Source organism: Oryctolagus cuniculus, chromosome 12 (assembly GCF_051225735.1).
Source record: "Oryctolagus cuniculus isolate XC-2025 breed Fujian yellow rabbit chromosome 12, ASM5122573v1, whole genome shotgun sequence".
Lineage (NCBI taxonomy): Eukaryota > Metazoa > Chordata > Mammalia > Lagomorpha > Leporidae > Oryctolagus > Oryctolagus cuniculus.
The window spans coordinates 65,365,467-65,385,516 of NC_142878.1; the positions used below are offsets into that span (position 1 = coordinate 65,365,467).

At 47.4% G+C, this 20,050-nt stretch overlaps 1 protein-coding gene across 3 annotated transcripts in view; it reads right to left on the minus strand.

Annotated features, from left to right (window-relative positions):
- The window catches only part of VPS39 (VPS39 subunit of HOPS complex), a 55,279-nt gene that overhangs the window by 21,548 nt on the left and 13,681 nt on the right, over positions 1-20,050 (minus strand). For 2 of the 3 annotated variants that reach the window (XM_008269136.5, XM_051822469.3), the window contains 8 exons: positions 15,529-15,593; positions 15,199-15,241; positions 12,151-12,245; positions 11,204-11,302; positions 10,719-10,811; positions 6,607-6,790; positions 2,423-2,543; positions 2,190-2,310 (listed from right to left, as the gene is read on the minus strand). In XM_008269136.5, coding sequence (XP_008267358.1) covers positions 2,190-2,310; positions 2,423-2,543; positions 6,607-6,790; positions 10,719-10,811; positions 11,204-11,302; positions 12,151-12,245; positions 15,199-15,241; positions 15,529-15,593 — 821 coding nt within the window. The remainder of the gene's footprint in view (positions 1-2,189; positions 2,311-2,422; positions 2,544-6,606; positions 6,791-10,718; positions 10,812-11,203; positions 11,303-12,150; positions 12,246-15,198; positions 15,242-15,528; positions 15,594-20,050) is intronic. The other variant, XM_089310148.1, reaches the window with a different exon arrangement.

A 20,050-nucleotide genomic window follows, 5' to 3' on the forward strand; every position in this document is an offset into this window, starting at 1 on the left:
ATAAATCTAAAAAAAGAAACGAGGGGTCAGCGGGTAAAGCCACCGCTTGCAATGCCAGCATCCCATATGGGTGCCAGTTCGAGTCCTGGCTACTCTACTTCCAATCCAGCTCTCTGCTATGGCCTGGGAAAGCAGTAGAAGATGGCCCAAGTCCTTGGGCCCCTGCACCTGTGTGGGAGACCCAGAAGAAGCTCCTAGCTCCTGGATGCAGATTGGCATAGCTCTGGCCATTGGACCATCTGGGGAGTGAACCAGTGGATAGAAGACCTCTCTCTCTCTACAACTTTGCCTTTCAAACAAATAAATTAAAAAAATATATATACTAATAAGAATTACATATGGCATATTCTTTTTTTAAAGTCCAAAAACTATGGAGGCCGGCACCGTGGCTCACTTGGTTAATCCTCCGCCTGCAGCGCCAGCATCCCATATGGGTGCCAGGTTCTAGTCCTGGTTGTTCCTCTTCCAGTCCAGCTCTCTGCTGTGGCCTGGGAGTACAGTGGGGGATGGCCCAAGTGCTTGGGCCCTGCACCCGCATGGGAGACCAGGAGGAAGCACATCTTCTACTGCTTTCCCAGGCTCATTAGCAGGGAGCTGGATTGAAGTGGAGCAGCTGGGACATGAACCAGCGCCTGTATGGGATGCTGGCGTTGCAAGCAGCAGCTTTACCTGCTATGCCACAATGCCAGCTTGGGAACTTTTGTTTTAAAGACAGAATTTACACATCCAAAATAAATGTTGATCTTTGCGGGTAGCCAACTTAGGTAACTATAAACATATTTATTCCAAGAAAAAAAATATAGTCACTGCTTTCCTTTCAGAGCAATTCAGAAGATGCTCTAAAAATGAAATTTTACTACTATTACCCTCAAAAAACTTCTTGAAGTTAGTACTGTCCTGTTTAATGACTAGGACTCTGAAAGACTTAAGGTGTCTCCTAAAATCAAATCCATCCTCCGCATAGGACAATGATCATCACGGACTGTTTCAGGACCACAGACTCTGACTACTTCCGGGATGGTCTTCTTGGGGGCACCTCTGGAACAGGAGCAAGGTCACCACTTTGCCAACACTGGAGGAAGCAGTGATCATAAATGTGTGAGTGTAGGGGCCTGCTAATGACCAGGAAGACGGCTCAAGTCGCTGGGCCTCTGCACCCATGTGGGAGACCTGGATAAAGCTCTTGGCTCCTGGCTTCAGTCTAGCCCAGTCCTGGCTGTTGCCGCCATCTGGGGAATGAACTGGAGGACAGAAGATCTCACTTTCTGTTTATTCCTCTCTCTTTGTAACTCTTTCACATAAATAAATAAATCTTTTGGGTTTTTTTTTAAAGATTTATTTATTTGAAAGACAGAGTTACAGAGAGGCAGAGGCAGAGAGAGAGAGGTCTTCCATCTGCTGGTTCACTCCCCAGATGGCCACAACTGCTGGAGCTGCACCAATCCAAAGCCACGAGCCAGGAGCTTCTTCCGGGTTTCCCACACAGGTGCAGGGTCCAAGGACTTGGGCCATCTTCTACTGCTTTCCCAGGTCGTAGCAGAGAGCTGGATCAGAAATGGGGCAGCTGGAACTTGAACCGGCACCCATAGGGGATACCAGCACTACAGGCAGCAGCTCTACCCGCTACGCCACAGCACTGGCCCAATAAATAAATCTTTAAAAAATAAATGAATATGTGAATACAGGCTGAGTGCAGCCATGGAAGGCCTACTTTTCTAAGCCCCGGGGTTTGCTGCTGAATGGAAGTTTGAGGAACCTTTCATCTGTTGCATTCAACTAGACCAGGATAGTACATTTCTTCTTCCTTTTTTCTTTTTCTTTAAAAAAAAATTGATCTATTTGAAATGCAAAGTTACAGAGATAGAGGGAGAGAGAGAGAGATTGTTGCTACACTTTAATGTCTGCAGTGTCTCCAATTTTTCAAGATCAGACAACATCTATTAAATTATTTTACTCTCCCATTAATTTTATGAGGTACTGTTTTTATAACTGGCATTCATTCTATGTTTGACAGATAAGCAAGAGTGAAAAAGTAACATCACCTAGATTTACCGTATACACAGACCCCAGACTTCCTGCTGTGTGCTTCTTCTAGTCCAAACTAAGTATGAACATCTGTAACAAACTCACCTATGTTTGAGAACAGGAAGGAAGGTGGACTCAAATCCGAGGATCAAGCTAAGACTTACCGCGAGCTGCAGCGCCAGTTCAAACTGCTTATCCTGGAGAAGTTGCTGGATTTGGGTGGCCATGGGAACAGGAATGAGTCTCCAAACAAAATGATTGCTGGCCACGTAGATGATGTTTGATCTGTAGGCAGGAGTGAGGATATTAGCAAAAGAGCACGGGCTCTGTGATGACACGGGTGGCTGTAGAGCTGTGGGTAACACAGCAGCCACAGTAAAAAACAAAAATTCCTCACCCTCCAGAGGAGATGAAACGAGGCCTTTGCAACTCAATGCTTTGGACCAGAAGTCTCGGCTCGAATGTTCGGATCTCCACGTAGCGCGGCAACACTGCGATGATGTAGGGAGGCTGGTGCTCTGTGTGCGAGAGAACAAGCTGAGCTGTCCACCTGCTCTATGGCTCTGTGCTTCTGGGATGTCTCTGTCACCCATTCTAAACTGCATTTAAATGGATCTCCAAACAGCCCACTAGTCAAATACCAAGCCAGGGTCTTATGTTGTGGTAGAGAACGGGAAAAAAAATTGCTTTGCCAGAGTAACGGGAAACAAATCTCTTGTACAAAAGAGATACATCCAGTCTGGCTGAGAGTGACCTGATCGCACGCTTGTGGTTTCCCCCAAAGAACTGGATGGAAGCTTCAACTACTCCCTGCTGTGAGTCACAAAGCCAGGTCAGTCCACAGCTGGGGCTGCTGCTGCCGACAAGGCAGCTGTGGGAGAACCAGGTAAAGAAATTCTTCTTCTGTTCCCTTAGAAAGGGAAAGAGTAAGGTAACTTTTTCTGATTTCCCCTAAAATGATTCTAAGAATTCCATATTTTTAGCCAATGTTCCTGCTTGAAGTTTTTCACAGGGAAGAGATGCCTGCAAGGGTTCAAATGCGGTCGTCCCTTCAAATCTCACGTGCTGGCAGCTAATCCCAGTGTGACAGTGCTGGGAGGCGGGGCCTCACGGAAGGTGTTCCAGTCACGAAAGCTCCTCCCTCATGAATGGACGAATGCTGCTATAAAAAGGACCTGTGGGGCGTAGACAGTAAAGCTGCCGCCTGTCCGGAATCCCATATGGGCACCAGTTAGAGTACAGACTGTTCCACTTCCGATCCAGCTCCCTGCCAGTGGTCTGGGAAAGCAGCAGAGGATGGCTCAAGGGCTTGGGCCTCTCCTATTCATGTGGGAGACCCGCAAGAAGCTGCTGGCTCCTGGCTTTAGCCTGGCCCAGCCTCGGCCATTAGTAGTCATTTAGGGAGTGAACCAAGCAGATGGAAGTTCTCTCTCTTCATCCCTCCCTCTCTCTCTCTAACTGCCTTTCTTTCAAGAAAATAAAAAAATCTTAACCAAAAAAAAGATGCCTGTGTCTCATATTAGAGTGCCTGTGTTTGATGCCCAGCTCGATTCTAGATTTCTGCTAACATGGACCCTGGGAAGTAGCTGTGATGGCCAAAGTGGGTGTGGCCCTGTTACCCACATGGGAGTCCCAGATGTGGGGAACAGTCCCTGGCTGTTGTGGGCATCTGAGGAAGAATCAGTGGGTGGGAACTCTCTTTCTGTCTGCCTTTGTTTTTTTTGCCTTTCAAACTAAAAATAAACAAATAAACATTTAAAAAAACATTCACTCAAACATCCATAATCCAAAATTTACTCTTGTTAATCCACTGTAAATTCTTAGGTTATACTCCTTTCTCCATTCTTTCTTCCTCTATTTTTTGCTCCCCATTTTTAAATTTTTTTGTTTATTTTCCCCCTTTTTTGTTTTATCTTACTTTTTTATATTTTTTTGAAAATAACATTTACCATATCTACTCTTTTCTTTTATACTACTTTTTAAAGATTTATTTATTTGAAATACAGAGTTACAGAGTGAGAGAGTGAGAGAGTGAGAGAGTGAGAGAGAGAGAGAGAGAGAGAGAGGTCATCCACCTGCCAGTTCACTCCCGAGATGGCTGCAGTGAAGTCAGGGACCTGGAACTCCATCTTGGTCTCCTACTAGGGTGGCAGGGCCATCCGCCATGGCCTTCCTAGGCGCATTAGCAAGGAACAGGATAGGAGGAAGTGAAGCAGCCCAGACCTGACTGGCACTCACATGGGGTACCAGCGTCACAGGCAGCATTTCAGTCTGCTGTGCCACAATGCCGTCCCCTCTTCCCACACTATTTGATTGGCTTCTGACAATCCAAAGCTCAGAAAGCTGAATGAAGCAGAAATCTTAGAAAAGCACAAAAAAAGTCAGTATATAAAAGGTAGAGCTGACAGCCATAATCCTTGCAAGGAAAGTCTTTCCTTGTTTCAGAAACCGTGTGGTAAAAGATGCTTAAATGGAGAAATTCAGAAAATAAGTACACAAAAAGCATATCTTTTAAAACACAAAAACTTGGGGCCAGCTTTGTGGCATAATGGGTTAAAGCCACCGCTTGCAAAGCCAGCATCCCATACAGGTGCTGGTTTGAGTCCCAACTGCTCCACTGCTGATCCAGCTGCCTGTTAATGTGCTTAGGAAAATATTAGAAAATGACCCAAGAGCTTGTGCCCTTGCTCCCACGTGGAGACAGATAGAGAGACAGATCTATTTTCTATCCGCTAGTTCACTCCCCAGATGGCCTCAATGGCCATGGCTGGGCCAGGCCAAAGCCAAGAGCCAGGCCAACTGGGTCTCCAATGTAGGTATAGGGGCCCATGCACTTGGCCATCTTCCACTACTTTTCCCAGGCCATTAGCAGGGAGCTGGATTGAAGTGGAGCAGCTGGGACTTGAACTGGCACCCATATGATATGCCAGCATTGTAGGCAGCTTAATGTGCTATGCCACAACGCCAGTCCCAGTATAATTCACTTTAATGCGAATGGGTAAATATGTAAAGTTTCTTGGGGCTGGTGTTGTGGAACAGGTTTAGCTGCCCCTTCAACACCCATAACTAATTTGGGTCCCAACTACTCCACTTCTGATCCAGCTCCCTGTTAATATGCCAAGAAAAGGAGCAGAAAGTAGCCCAAGTCCCTGGGCCCCTGCCACTCATGTGTGAGACCCAGATGGATTCCTGGCTCCTGGCTTCAGCCTAGCCCAGTCCCACCTGTTGCAGCCATTTGGGGAGTGACCCAGTGGATGGATGTTCTCTCTCTCTCCCTCTCTCTTTCACTCTGTATCTGTCCCTCTTTCTCTGTCACCCTACCTTTTAAACAAATCTTTTTTAAAAATATAAAATTTCTTTTCCCTTTTTAAAATCTGGCCCACTTGAAGAAAGTCTAATTTAATAAGAAAAAAAAGGAAATCTATAAATAAGAAACTCTTAGGGTAGTCATATCTCACTTGTTCACTCTCCCCAACTCTTGATAACTGACGTCTACACACAGTCTGTGTCTCTAAGCCACAAAAACAAGAGCAACAATAACCACCATGCCGAAAGCCCTGGGGCCAGTGGTGGTGCACTGAGTTAGGCTATTGCTTGCAACGCTAGCATCCCATATCAGAGCACTGGTTTGGGTCTGGGCTGCTCTGCTTCCAATACAGCTCCCTGCTAATGGGCCTGGGAAAGCAGCAGAAAATGGCCCAAGCATCTGCATTCCTGCCACCCACATGGGAGACCTGGATGGAGATCCTGGCTCCAGGCTTTGGCCTGGCCCACCCTGGGCTGTGTGGACATTTGTGAAGTGAACCAGAGGATGAAAGATTTCTCTTTGTCACTTTAACTTTTTTTTTTTTTTAAGATCTATTTATTTATTTGAGAGGCAGAGGTAGAGAGAGAGAGAAAGAGAGAGAGAGAAGTCTTCTATCTACTGTTTCACTCTCCAAATGGCCACAATGGCCAGAGCTGGGCCAGTCCAAAGCCAGGAGCAAGGAGCTTCTTTCAGGTCTCCCACGTGGGTGCAGGGGCCAAAGACTTGAGCCATCTTCTACTGCTTTCCGAGGCCACAGCAGAGAGCTGGATTGGAAGTGGAGCAGCTGGGTCTCAAACTGGTGCCCATATAGAATGCTGGCACTGTAGACTGCAGCTTTACCCGCTACATCACAGTGCTGGCCCCTCTGTCACTTTATCTTTCAAATAAATAAATCTTTTAAAAAAAGCACCCTTCAATACTGAATTATATAAAGGAATAAATAAGGAACTTTCACTAATATCTATGTGTAGTCTACTTGGTAGAAGATGTGATAAAACCATTAAAAAGTAGGTGGAAGAAAAGGAAATAAAAATAGCAGCAGTCATTATTTTAGTTTATATTCTTTTCCCCACTGAAGTATAACTCAGCTTTCTGAAAAAACTAGACTTTCTCATATTCAATGACCCTAAAACATCATCTACTTATAATGCAGAACAGAGAGTGAATGACTCAGTGTAAAGCCATCTGTTAAAAGCTACGAGTGAGATTCCATTCTGGAGGGATAACAAACAACCCCAGCCCCAAGTGGGACACGGCAGCTTCCGGGGTCTCACCCATGGCCACTGGGATGTCTGTCCAGTTCAGGGCACACTTCTGTGTGCAGGTCCCCTCCTCGTTGAGTACCACGGTGAGGTCATCCTGGCCCACAGCCACTTTTCCATCTGCCAGAGGTGCAACTAAGGGCTCCAGTTGTTTTCCTGTTGGAAAGAGCTCTTTGATGGACCCCTTTCCATCCACCTACAGGAAGACACAAAGTGAGTCACCCAGCATTCCCTGGCCAGAGGCATGAACATTGCTTGGAAAAGCCCAGACAAAACCCCAGACATACAGAAGCCCATATTCCTTGTTTGACATAAGGAACTACCATAGAGTTTGTTATGAGAAACCTTGTCATCACCATTAAAACCAGTTCTTGGGGCTGGCACTGTGGCATAGTGGGTAAAGCCACCACCTGCACAGTACTATATGGGCACTGGTTCGTGTCCTAGCTGCTCCACCTCTGATCCAGCTCCCTGCTAATTGTGTGGGAAAGCAGTGGAAGTAGGTCCAAGCGCTTGGACCCCTGTACCCTTGTGATGGAATTCCTGGTTCCTGACTCCTGGCTTTGGCTTGGCTCAGCCCTGGTCATTTAGGCTACTCAGGGAATGAACCAGCATATGGAAGATCTCTCTCTGTCTCTTCCTCTCTTTGTAACTCTTTCAAATAAATTTTTAAAAATCTTAAATAATAATAATAATAATAATAATAATAAACAGTTCTCTTTTTCTCTAACACAGGGAACAGCATCAGGCCCAGCAACTGACGATGCCAAGTGCCAGAGAGAATGCATTAGCTACTGATGGGAATGAGAAGCAGTACAGCCATTTCATCTGCTTTTTTTTTTTTTTTTTTTTAATTTTAGTTATTTGAAAGGCAGAGTTACAGAGACAGAGGAGAGAGAGAGAGAGAGCAAGAGCTCTTCTATCCACTGGTTACTCCTCAAATGGTCACAAAAACCAAGGCTGGGCCAGGCTAAAGCCAGGAGCCAGGAGCTTCATCTGGGTCTCCCATGTGGATGCAGAGGCCCAAGGACTTGGGTCATCTCCTGGTGCTTTCCCAGGCTCATCAGCAGGGAGCTGGATTGGAGTGGAGCAGCTGGGACTTGAACCAGCACCCACATAGGATGCTAGCATTGCAGGAGGCAGCTTAATCCATTATGCCAGCCCTGATGTCTGCTGCTTTCAGAAAGTCAAACAGACACCTGCACGTGACGCAGCTATAACATTCCCAGGCATCTGCCCAAGAAACAAAAACTTACGCTTACATAAACATCTGTTTGCCAACATTAACAGCAGCTTTATTCATAATTGCTGAAAATCAGAAACAATTTTATCCTTCAACTCAGGAATAGATAAACTGCGGTATATCCATACCACAGACTTTTACATTGCCATAAAAAAAACTATTCACATACACACGAGGACACGGATGAATCTCAAATGCACTCTGCTAAGTGAAAAAGTCTATACACTGTGTGATTCCATTTACATGATATTCTGGAAAAAGCAAACTGATAAGAGATGAAGAATAAATCAGGGGCCAATGCTGTGGCATAGTGAAGCCGTTGCCTGCAGTGCTGGCACCCCGAGTCGTGGCTGCTCCACTTCCAATCCAGCTCTCCATTTATGGCCTGGGAAAGCAGTAAAAGATGGTCCAAGTTCTTGGGGCCCTGTGCCCATGTGGGAGACCCAGAAGAAGCTCTAGGCTCCTGGCTTCCGATTGGCTCAGCTCCAGCCATTGCAGCCACTTGGGGAATGAAACAGTGGATGGGAGACCTCTCCCTCTCTCCCTCCCTCCCTCTCCCTCTCCCTCTCCCTCTCCCTTTCTCTCTGCCTCTCAAATAATAATAAATTAATTTAAAAAAAAAAGGGACCAGTGTTGTGTAGCAGGTTAAGCTGCCACCTACAACACCAGCATCCCATATTGAAGTACTGCTCCGCTCCCAATCTATCTCCCCCTTAATGTGCCTGGGAGGTAGTAGGAAATGGTTCAAGTACTTGGGATCCTGCCACCCACATGAGACCTGAATGGAGTTCCTGGCTCCTGGCTGTGGCCTGGCTGAGGCCTGGCTGTTGCAGCAATTTGGGGGGTGAAGCAATAAACAGAACATCTCTCCCTGGCTTTCCCTCTCTCTGTCACTCTGACTTTCAAACAAATAAATAAACAACAAAAGGAAGGAAGAAAGGGAGGGAGGGAGGGAGGGAGGGAGGGAGGGAGGGAGGGAGGGAGGGAGGGAGGAAATCAGTGGTTACCAGAGATTGGAAGTAGGAGGAGGGACTGATTTCAAAGGCACAGGATGAGGGAATTTTGGGGGGTGATGAAACTGTCTGAATCTGGATTGCAGTAGTAGTTATATAACTCTAGACTTTGATCAAAACACAGAGCTTCACACCAAAACGAATTATTTTTTACTGTATGTAAAAAAATGAATGGTTTCAGAACTGCCGGGTCCGAAAGCAACCTTTTGACCCTAAGAAGACTCCACCCTCAGCAGGCGGATGGCAGCAGGCACGGCAGTCAGAGCACTGAGAGTCTGCTTGCAGCCTCCGGCTCCCCTGCGCCTTGTGGACTTGTCTCAACACCTGGACCGCGCTGCAATTCCAGTCAGCTAACCCAGTGGCTCCTCCAGGGGTCTGCAACCACGGGCTGATGGATTAGGAGAGTCTAACAGCAAACATATGCAACAAATACATCACGAAGAGCTCATCGGAGGGGACAGGGGAGGTGGAGAGAGAGACCTACAGAATGGCCACGTCTGGAGTGTGAGACCAGTACGAAGCCAAGATCTAGGCTACTCCGTGAAAGGAACGGTGGAGCTATCCTCTCCACAGACAGCATGCACGCTGGGGGACAAATAACAATGTCACGGATATTCAGCACTTAGATTAAGAGAAAAAGCAAGTTATAAAACACTGTGTCTGGCAGTTTTGTGAACAGTGGGTATCATAGTTGTGTAAACAGGCTAGAAGCCCTTATGCCAAAAAGGTTAACAGTGATCATTTCTGGTTGGAGAGATTATTATTATCAGTATCTTCTTACTTTCTATAATAAACACATGTAGCTTTTGAAATAAAAATGGAAATAGTTTCTAAAACATACATAGTAAAGGATTTGTGGGAGTGGGAAGCGAGAGATTCAAAGTCTTACAAATATTTAAGTAAATAATAAAATTAAGGAAGGGTCGCAGAGGATGGCACAAGTGCTTGGGCCCCTGCACCCATGTGGGAGACCTGGAGGAACCTCCTGGCTCCTGGCTTCAGACCAGCCCAGCTCTGGCCATTGTAGCCATTTGGGAAGTGAACCAGTGGATGTAAGCCTTCTCTCTCTCTCTCTGTCTCTCCCTCTCTTTCTGTAACTCTGCCTTTCAAATAAATAAATAAATCTTTAAAAAATACTACTAATAAAATCAGTTTAATTCCTGAGCACTAAGGTCTGAGGGGTAGCAGCCCATGAGAAGGCTGATGGATAGATGAGTAGCCCAGATCACCTGTTCTTTATTTTTTTTGAATTTATTTATTTTTATTTGTATTTATTTTTTAAAAAAGATTCATTATTTGACAGGCAGAGTTACAAAGAGGCAGACAGAGAGAGAGAGAGGCCTTCCAGTCTGCTGGCTCATACCCCAGATGGCTGCAGCTGTGCTGATCTGGAGCCAGGAGCTTCTTCCGGGTATCACATGTGGATGCAGGGGCCCAAGGACTTGGGCCATCTTCTACTATTTTCCCAGCCTATAGCAGAGAGCTGGATCAGAAGAGGAGCAGCTGGGACTCGAACTGGCGCCCATATGGGATGCCGGCACTGCAGGCAGTGGCTTTACCCGCTATGCCACAGAGCTAGCCCTGATCACCTGTTCTAACACACACTTATGTAATGAGACTAAGTCATTAGCTACAGAATTCAAGGTTACTGTCTGGCTTAAGTTACACAGACACCTTATTCATGGAAAAATGCTGAAAGAAAAAATAAAAAACAGTCGCATGAACACACACCCTGTTATGCCAAAAGCTCTATTTAAGGTGGTCTCTTGACGTGCAGTTCAGAAGCACATACTCATCTCCCAAGGCAAACTCCGAATCATCCGCCCCAAGGTAAACTGATGGCATTTGCAAAAATAATAAGATTTTACCCGTATCAGGTAGTAGTCTCTCTTGAAACCCACGCAGATGGAATTTTCACACCATGCCATGGACTTAGGCACATCGGGTACACTGAAGTCCCCCTGGAAAAGACGGCAAGATCAAAGTGAAAACACACCAAAAAGAAAACACCCCAACCTTCCTGTTATCACACCACCGCTCTGCAAACAACCTCCACCCTCTTCTGCACACAAGTCTCCAAGCACAAGGCCAGGAAGCCGCTCTAACAAAAACACGTTCCCCGTGAACGGTCAGAGAGCCTCTGGGAAAGGTGAAAGTCCACGGTGAAATACAACAGTCTACAGGGACACAGAACCATCTCACAATGGGCACGAAGGGGCTGTCACTTGCTAGCAGGGGGCCCATCTGGGGAGGATACGGCTGGACCCCTGCACATCTCTAGAGCTGAGCAGGCTGCGGGCCAACAGCAGCAGCAGTTCTACCCAATCCGCCGACCAGGCCAGAGTGGACCTACCTGCAACTCATGAAACTCCCGGTCCTTCCAGAAGTAGAGCTGCAGCTTCTTTTTCACGGCCACACACATGCGCAGCACCTCCTCCCCAGTCTCCGTGTGCTGGCGAGAGACACCGCGAACAAATAAGCACGCGCACGCGATGACTCCATAACCGACAGCAGGACGGGAGAGGCCCTTCCTTGCAATGGTACCCACCTGAAAATCCCCTGGACTACAAAGTCAGAGTGACAGAAACGCTGAGCAGAAGGGCACGCTTCTCCGTGAGGTGCCCAGAACCAACTGATTCAGGAGTATGTCCTCCTCAGGGGCTGCCAGCCAAGGCCCCTGGCACCAGCCACCCACATAGTTCAGAGGGAAATACCAGGGCGAGCCTTCTCCTATGTAACGACCCCTGCCACCCCGCCTCCATTTTCCCCTTAAATGTTCCTCACTCATGACTATCAAATGTGACCAACACGTACCAACGTGACCAGCACGCATCAATAGGGACCAGCACATACCAGTGAAAGAGAGGCCCACCTTCCGTCCTTTAAGGGAGTGCAGAAAAGGAAACCCTACCCACCAAATAAGGCAGGGTCAATGCGGACCATACATGCTAAAAAAGTGTCAGAGCGGTCAGACAGATCTGAGAGTGTGAAGATGACAGACTGCCAAAAACTAGGAGAGAACAAGGAAAACTCCCGACGGACACGTATTCACTGTGTCCTGCAAGTGTCGCGGCCCTCCGTTACTAGCTTCCTGCCACAGGGCTTTGGGTGCTCTGATAGGCACACACACAGGCCACACCAACGGTTCAACTTCATACCACACACAAGGGGGGCGGATTTCCCTAACACAATCCAACGTGAACTATTCCCTTTGGAGTCTCTGCTGGGCTTGGCTCACGACTGTCTTCCCATCTCGTGGGAGGACACGAGGAGGGCACGTCTCCTCTCCCACACACTCACCTGGAGATCGCATGTGAACAGTGACGCTCCCTTTGCCTTGGAGACCGTCGTGATTTGTTGAAATGTCAACAGGTCATGGACGTAAATGTTGTTTTCTGTTCGGAAGGAGGTAAAACATCACTACAAGTGACAGTAATTCTCAAAAAAAAAAAAAAAAAAAAAAAAGGCACACTTAACTGTGACATCTAAAGAACCAAAGGGCAGCTGCTGGCTGAAGGCGGATCTCAAGTTTCACCAGCAGTGATTCAATCCGGGCTAAACATTTAAGAGGCCATTCTGCTTTCTGAACTTGGGTATTTTGTGGCTTAAAAATCTGGGCTGACTTGAGTAAAAGAGCTCTTTCATTTTCAAAGCACACTCAGCGCCATCCTCCTCCAGTCTGGAAAGCTGCGCCGCAGCACTTAGATGAGAAACAGCTTCCAGAGCTACTTACATTAGGAGGCTCCACTAAGAAAAAGGAAATCTGCTGGGGCCGGCACTGTGGCGCAGCAGGTTAAGCCACAGGCCACAGCCTGCGGTGCTGGCATCCCATATGGCACCAGTTCAAGTCCCGGCTGCTCCACTTCCAATCTGGCTCCCTGCTAATGTGCCTGGGAAGGCAGCGGAAGATGGCCCAAGTCCTTGGGCCCCTCCGCCCACGTGGGAGCCCCGGAAGAAGCTTCCTGGCTTCTGGCGCTGGTCTGGTGCAGTCCTGGCTGTTGTGGCAATTTGGGGAGTGAACCAGAAGATGGAAGACCTCTCTGTCTCTCTTCTCTCTAATCTGCCTATCAAATAAATAAATGAAACTTTTTAAAAAAAAGTAAATCTGCAATTTTGTACAAACTCAGGGCAAAGATTTCTTTTTAGGCCGGCGCCGTGGCTCACTAGGCTAATCCTCCGCCTAGCGGCGCCGGCACACCGGGTTCTAGTCCCGGTCGGGGCGCCGGATTCTGTCCCGGTTGCCCCTCTTCCAGGCCAGCTCTCTGCTGTGGCCAGGGAGTGCAGTGGAGGATGGCCCAGGTGCTTGGGCCCTGCACATGGGAGACCAGGAAAAGCACCTGGCTCCTGGCTCCTGCCATCGGATCAGCGCGGTGCGCCGGCCGCGGCGGCCATTGGAGGGTGAACCAACGGCAAAGGAAGACCTTTCTCCCTGTCTCTCTCTCTCACTGTCCACTCTGCCTGTAAAAAAAAAAAAAAAAAAAAAAAAAAAAATTCTTTTTAGTAAAGTACACAAAATAATAATTTCATCTGTGCCTCACATCTAATTTTTTTTCTTTTTAAATTTGAGGCAGATAAACAGAGAAAAGGAGCTCCCACCTGCTGGTTCACTCACTCCCCAAATGATCACAATGGCTGGGGCTGGGTCAGGCCAAAGCTGGAAAGCAGAAACCCAATCCAGGTCTCCCATAAGGGAAGCAGAAACCTAACTACTTGTGCCATCATCACTGCCTCCTACGGAAGCTGGGTCAGGAATGCAATTGGGTACTGAACCCAGGCCCTCCGATGTGGGGCTCGGCACCTTCATCAGCATCTTAATCACTAGACAAGTACCTCCCCATCTCTAGCTTTCATTATGAAGATCTGGCTACCTTAAATGTTCATCTGTGGAACCTAGCAACTAAATTCAAAATGATCCTACTATCTGCGCCTAGGGATGAAGACTACAGTGTGTGGCAAGTGTTTAGTTCTCTGCTTGTCAAGAAAAGGTCTCGAGCCGGCGCCGTGGCTCAATAGGCTAATCCTCCACCTTGCGGCGCCGGCACACCGGGTTCTAGTCCCGGTTGGGGCGCCGGATTCTGTCCCGGTTGCCCCTCTTCCAGGCCAGCTCTCTGCTATGGCCAGGGAGTGCAGTGGAGGATGGCCCAGGTGCTTGGGCCCTGCACCCCATGGGAGACCAGGAAAAGCACCTGGCTCCTGGCTCCTGCCAGGATCAGCGCGGTGCGCCGGCTGCAGCGGCGGCCATTGGAGGGTGAACCAGCGGCAAAAGGAAGACCTTTCTCTCTCTGTCTCTCTCTCTCACTGTCCACTCTGCCTGTCAAAAAAAAAAAAAAAAAAAAAGAAAAGGTCTCATCGTTGCCTTTCACAAAACCATGGCTTTTTTTTTTTTTTTTTTTTTTGACAGGCAGAGTGGACAGTGAGAGAGAGAGACAGAGAGAAAGGTCTTCCTTTGCCGTTGGTTCACCCTCCAATGGCCGCCGCGGTCGGCGCGCTGCGGCCGGCGCACCGCGCTGATCCGATGGCAGGAGCCAGGAGCCAGGTGCTTTTCCTGGTCTCCCATGGGGTGCAGGGCCCAAGCACCTGGGCCATCCTCCACTGCACTCCCTGGCCACAGCAGAGGGCTGGCCTGGAAGAGGGGCAACCGGGACAGAATCTGGCGCCCCAACCGGGACTAGAACCCGGTGTGCCGGCGCCGCTAGGCGGAGGATTAGCCTAGTGAGCCGCGGCGCCGGCCAAAACCATGGCTTTTTAAACAAGGCCCTGAACAGTCTGGCCCTGGACTGTCTCTGACCTAAAATCCCACCAGTCTCCAGCACATATCCCAAGTCTGGCCACAATGAACTTCCTGTCAGGTAGTGCCACACGGCAGAGCCTTTCCTCGTGTTGTTTCCTCTGTGCCTCTCTCTCTCTCTTCCTGTGGAATTCTAGTCATCTGCTGACAATGCAGCCCTTCCCATTACTAAGACCTCAAAATACTTTCTGTAAATCTCCACTGTAAGCTATGTATCACGATTGCTATGTCGTTTCAGTCTTCGTAATCAGAACATAAGTGTCAAAGACACAAAGCATGTCTCATTGAACTTGATAGCCCCAACGTCTAGTCCACACTCCGCAAGGAGCAGGGGCCAATAAACACCTGGCTGGTGACTGAGAATGGAAACTCCTTGTAGAACAGAGTTCAAGTTCATAAGGGATGCCACTGTCTTTATACCCACGTACCCTGTTGCATGTGGTTTGGAACATGTTAGCACAGTGTTAAGTAACTACTAGTAAATTAATCACGAAAGGGTTAATTGGGTCACAGCTTTTGTTTTTCGACACATGAAATACAAAGGCAACCCCTTTCCTTACCTAACAAGCTGACCAGAATCTTAAACTGAGAAACCACATGGATCTGGAAAACAGCAGATCGTTAGACCCAATTAGACAGTTTTTACAAGGTTTAGCAAGCATTCACGTAAGAACAGTACTCAAAAGAGACCAAAGTGCCTATGCCAGTTATGAGAATGTTGACTTATATTATGTGCAATCACAATTTCTGCTTCTGAGAAAGGCTCTCGGGCAAATGATGAATGGGCAGCGGTGAGGACTTAGAGTTTACAGGCAACATCACCAGAGTTCTGGCTTTGGTGGGGGTCTCATGTGAGTAAAACACTCTTGCAAAACCACCATCACTGTTACCTGCTGAATCTTTTTGGAGAAGTTCTTATTGGATTTCTCTAGTGTCACTTCAAACCTGTTGCAACCTAGGGAGAAGAAATAAACATTCACAATTTCAAACACGAGAAAATATATAGAAACCAACTACAATAAGAATCCTGGTCTCTTAGACCAAGCTTTAAAAATTCCTGTAAGACTAGAAATCAGAGATCTAAAATAGCCAGCTGTCTTTACTGAGCAGAGTTAAGTTGCTTTCAACTTCAATTTTATTATTATTACTATTATTATTTTATTAATTTGAGGAGAGCGGGAAGGGAAGGTAGATAAAATGCTCCCTTCTGCTGGTTCACTCCTTCAATGCCCACACAGCCAGGGATGGGCCAGGCCAAAGCCGGGAGCTGGGAACTCAATCTGAGTCTTCCACATGGATGGCAGAAACCCAATTATCTGAGTCATCACCACTTTAGCATGAAGCTGGAGTCAGAAGCCAGGCCTGGGCACTGAACCTGGCATGCAAATGTGGGATATGAGTCGGTTAACTGGCATCTTAACCACCAGATCAAACAGCCACCACTCCACTTTGACTTTAAAGCTGAGTTTCATGCATTGTCACTCATAATCAGCAAGAAGGGTCACACAAAGCAGAATAAAGTTGCAAGGTACTTAGGAGTCTGCCACTCTCCATACTTTGAAACATGGACTTGGTAAAGATTTTCACAGGGAGGCACATTAAAAAAAAAAAAACAGTCAAATGTAAGGTCCAAGCAATGAAACCCAGCCCAACGCATCCTTAGATCTAGACCACTTGAGTCCCGGCAGCTACCTTACATCCCGTGTTGTGGGAACGGTGCAAACACTCCACGCCAGCTCAGAGCTAAGCAACTGAGGCAATCTATCCTCACTGCCACTTGCAGGTGATGCCAAGTCTGCTGGCACCACTGCAGAAGAGGGGGAGGGAGTTACTATTAGTATTTTTTTAAGGATTTAGTCATTTCTATGAAAGGCAGAGTCACAGAGAGGTAGAGACAAAAAAGAGACTTCCATCTGCTGGTTCACTTGCCAAATGGCCGCAATGGCCAGGGCTGGGCCAGGCCGAAACAAGGAAGGAGGAGCATCTTCCAGATCTGCCTGATCCCAGAGAATGCTTGTGTAGGTTCTAGCTATAAATATTTACCCCATCAGAAATTAAGACTCGGGGCCGCAGCCTGCAGTGCCAGCATCCCATAGGGGTGCCGGTTCGAGTCCCATCTGCTCCACTTTCAATCCAGCTCTCTGCTAATGTTTCTGGGAAAGCAGCGGAAGATGGCCCAAATCCTTGGGCCCCTTCACTCGAGTGGGAGACCCAGAAGATGCTCCTTACTCCTGGCTTCAGATCGGCCTGTCCCCGGCCATTGCAGCCATTTGGGGAGTGAAGACCTCGCTCTCTCTGCCTCTACCTCTGCCTCTCTGTAACTCTGCCTTTCGAATAAATAAATAAATCTTAAAAAAAAAAAAAAAAGAAATTAAGACTGAGGAATCTTTTTTTTTTTTTTAAAGAAAAGATTCATTTATTTGAAAGTCAGAGTTGCAGAGAGAGAGAGACAAAGAGAGAAATCCTCCATCCACATGTTCACTCCCCAAATGGCTGCAACAGCCTGGGCTGGACCAAGCTGAAGCCAGGAGCCAGGAGCTTCTTCCAGATCTCCCACATGGGTGCAGTGGTTTAAGGACTTGGGCCATTTTCTGCTGCTTTCTTAGGTGTGTTAGCAGGGAGCTGGATTGGAGGCAGAGCAGCCGGGACTCGAACTGGCACCCATATGGGATGACAGCACTGCAGACAGTGGCTTAACCTGCTGTGTCATAGCACTAGCTCCAAGACTGAGAACTCTTAAACAATATTTATTATTAACTCATTGAAAAATCACAGTAAGACTGAAATATGTTAGCATAAAAAATTTTAAAATAACTATTTCTCCAAAACAAAAGAAACATTGTTCTAGATTTTTTGGAAATCTTTGTTAATATTTAGTTTAACAGAAGACAGCTGAACTCTCATACTCACTTCTGTATTTAATGTTTTGACACACTGTTTTGTTTGAAATACAACAAAAATATATTCTCACATGGATCTATCTATCTATCTAGTACCATTTGGGGAGTGAACCAGCGGATGGAAGATCTGTCTCTGTCTCTCTCTGTCTCTGGCTCTCCTTCTCTGTAACTCTAACTTTCAAATAAATAAATCTTTTTTTTAATAATTATTTTTTATATATTTGAAAGTCAGAGTTACACAGAGAGAGAAGGAGAGGCATGGGGGGGGGGGTCCATTCCACCAGTTCACTCCCCAAATGACTGGAAAGTCCAGAGCTGAGATGATCCGAAGCCAGGAGCTTCTTCCAGGTCTCCCACACGGGTACAGGGACCCAAGGACTTGGGCCATCTTCCACTGCCTTCCCAGGCCATAGCAGAGAGCTGGAGTGGAAGAGAAGCAGTGGGACTTGAAGCGATGCCCATATGGGATGCCGGTGCTGCAGGCTTGCCACAGTGCTGGCCCCCTAAATAAATAAATAAGGAAGAAAGGAAGAAAGGAAGGAAGGAAGGAAGGGAGGGAGGGAGGAAGAGAGAGAGAGAGAGAGAAAGAGAGAGAGAGGAAGGAAGGGAGGGAAAGAGAGAGAGAGAGAAAGGGAGGAAGGGAGGAAGGAACCTCATGCACTGGTCATCTGGAAAATATGTGTAGCAGCTCACCATAGGTTGGCACATTTGATTATAGGATATTTTAAAAATCACACTTAGAATCATCACACCCAATCTCACTGGAAAAATCATTAAGTACTGAAAAGCTGTCAAGTTCATGGAAGTAGATACCAGTTTTGCACAAATGGAGGCTTCTCTTAAAAGTTCTCACTTTATCATTTGCAACAAAAACTGCCAGCTGTTTTCTTTGAAGCAACAGACTCCCTTTGTTCACTTTTCAAAGAACATCTGCCAAGTAGCCCAGAGGTCTGAAAACCCGTGGTCAGTCTGCCAGTTATCCTTTAGCGTGGGAAGTGCTGCTCCGTGAGAAAACTGGTCAGTCCAGTGTGCAACTCAGACAACTGTACAAGGTCTTCCCCTCAGAACCGCCGCCAGATCTCATACCCGGGCACCCAGCACATTGTATCATGTGTACTTGCCACTGTATCACAAGGGATTATGAAAAACATGTGTCACCACGGGGCTAAAAATAACAAAATTAGAATTGCACCACCAAGAACATTCTTGAGTGAAGCTAGCCTTAAAATACAGAAACCACTGTGAGTGCACGGTGAGACCAACACAGCAGAGTTTGGGGCCACTGTCCTGATTTGTGGTCAGGGTCCAGCAGCTTCAAATACCAGCATAGTGAAACACCGAAGTGTTGGCGTTACTGTGAACTTAGTTTTGACCTTGTGGGGCCTCTGAAAGTCATCACCACTGCTGGAATCCCCAGGGGTATGGAGACCACACGTTGAAAACCACATATCCAGGGTGCTAACATCACCAAAATAAACCTAGAGATGCGAGGGCCCCACATGCAAACCAATCTAACTTCTCTCTTTAAGGTCAGAGCAGAATGAAGCCTGGAGTCGGTTCTGAGCTGTGGGGAGCTGGCTCAGACCAGAGGAGCCCGCAGGCCCTCGGATCCTGGTCTTTCCCTGACACCTACTGTTCCCTCCCTTTCCTCAGAAAGACAGCCTAGGTGCAGCCCAATCGAAGTCTGAAAAATCTGAAATCTAGAAACCAAATTGGTTCTAGGACTGATTCAGAGAGGCCCAGATCTACTTTTGGGCCATATTAGGCCAGAGTTGTGTCAGACCTCGATTGTTGATTGTTTTCTTTCTTTCTTTTTTTTTTTTTATTTATTTATTTATTTGACAGGCAGAGTTAGACAGTGAGAGAGAGAGAGAGAGACAGAGAGAATGGTCTTCCTTCCGTTGGTTCATCCCCCAAATGGCTGCTACGGCTGGAACTACGCCGATCCAAAGCCAGGAGCCAGGTGCTTCTTCCTGGTCTCCCACGTGGGTGCAGGCGTCCAAGCACTTGGGCCATCCTCCACTGCCTTCCCGGGCCACAGCAGAGAGCTGGACTGGAAGAGGAGCAGCCGGGACACAATCCAGCACCCATATGGGATGCTGGCACCACAGGTGGAGGATTAACCAAGTGAGCCATGGCGCTGGTCCCCCCCCCCCTTTTTTTAAGAGAGGCAGAGTTACAGAGAGAGGAAGGGATGAGACAAGAGAGAGAGAGAGATCTTCTATCCACTGGTTCACGCCCCAGATGGCTACAATGGTTGGAACTGGGCTGATCTGAAGCCAGGAGCCAAGAGCTTCTTCTAGGTCTCCCACATGGGTGCAGGGACTCAAGTACTTGGGCCATCTTTCACTGCTTTCCCAGGAGCATTAACAGGGAGCTGGATTGGAAGTGGAGCAGTCAGGACACAAATTGGCACCCATATGGAATGTAGGCGCCACACGTGGAGGCTCAGCCTACCATGCCACAGTGCCAGCCCACTTAGCTTGTTTTCTTTTTTTTTCTTTTTTAAAAT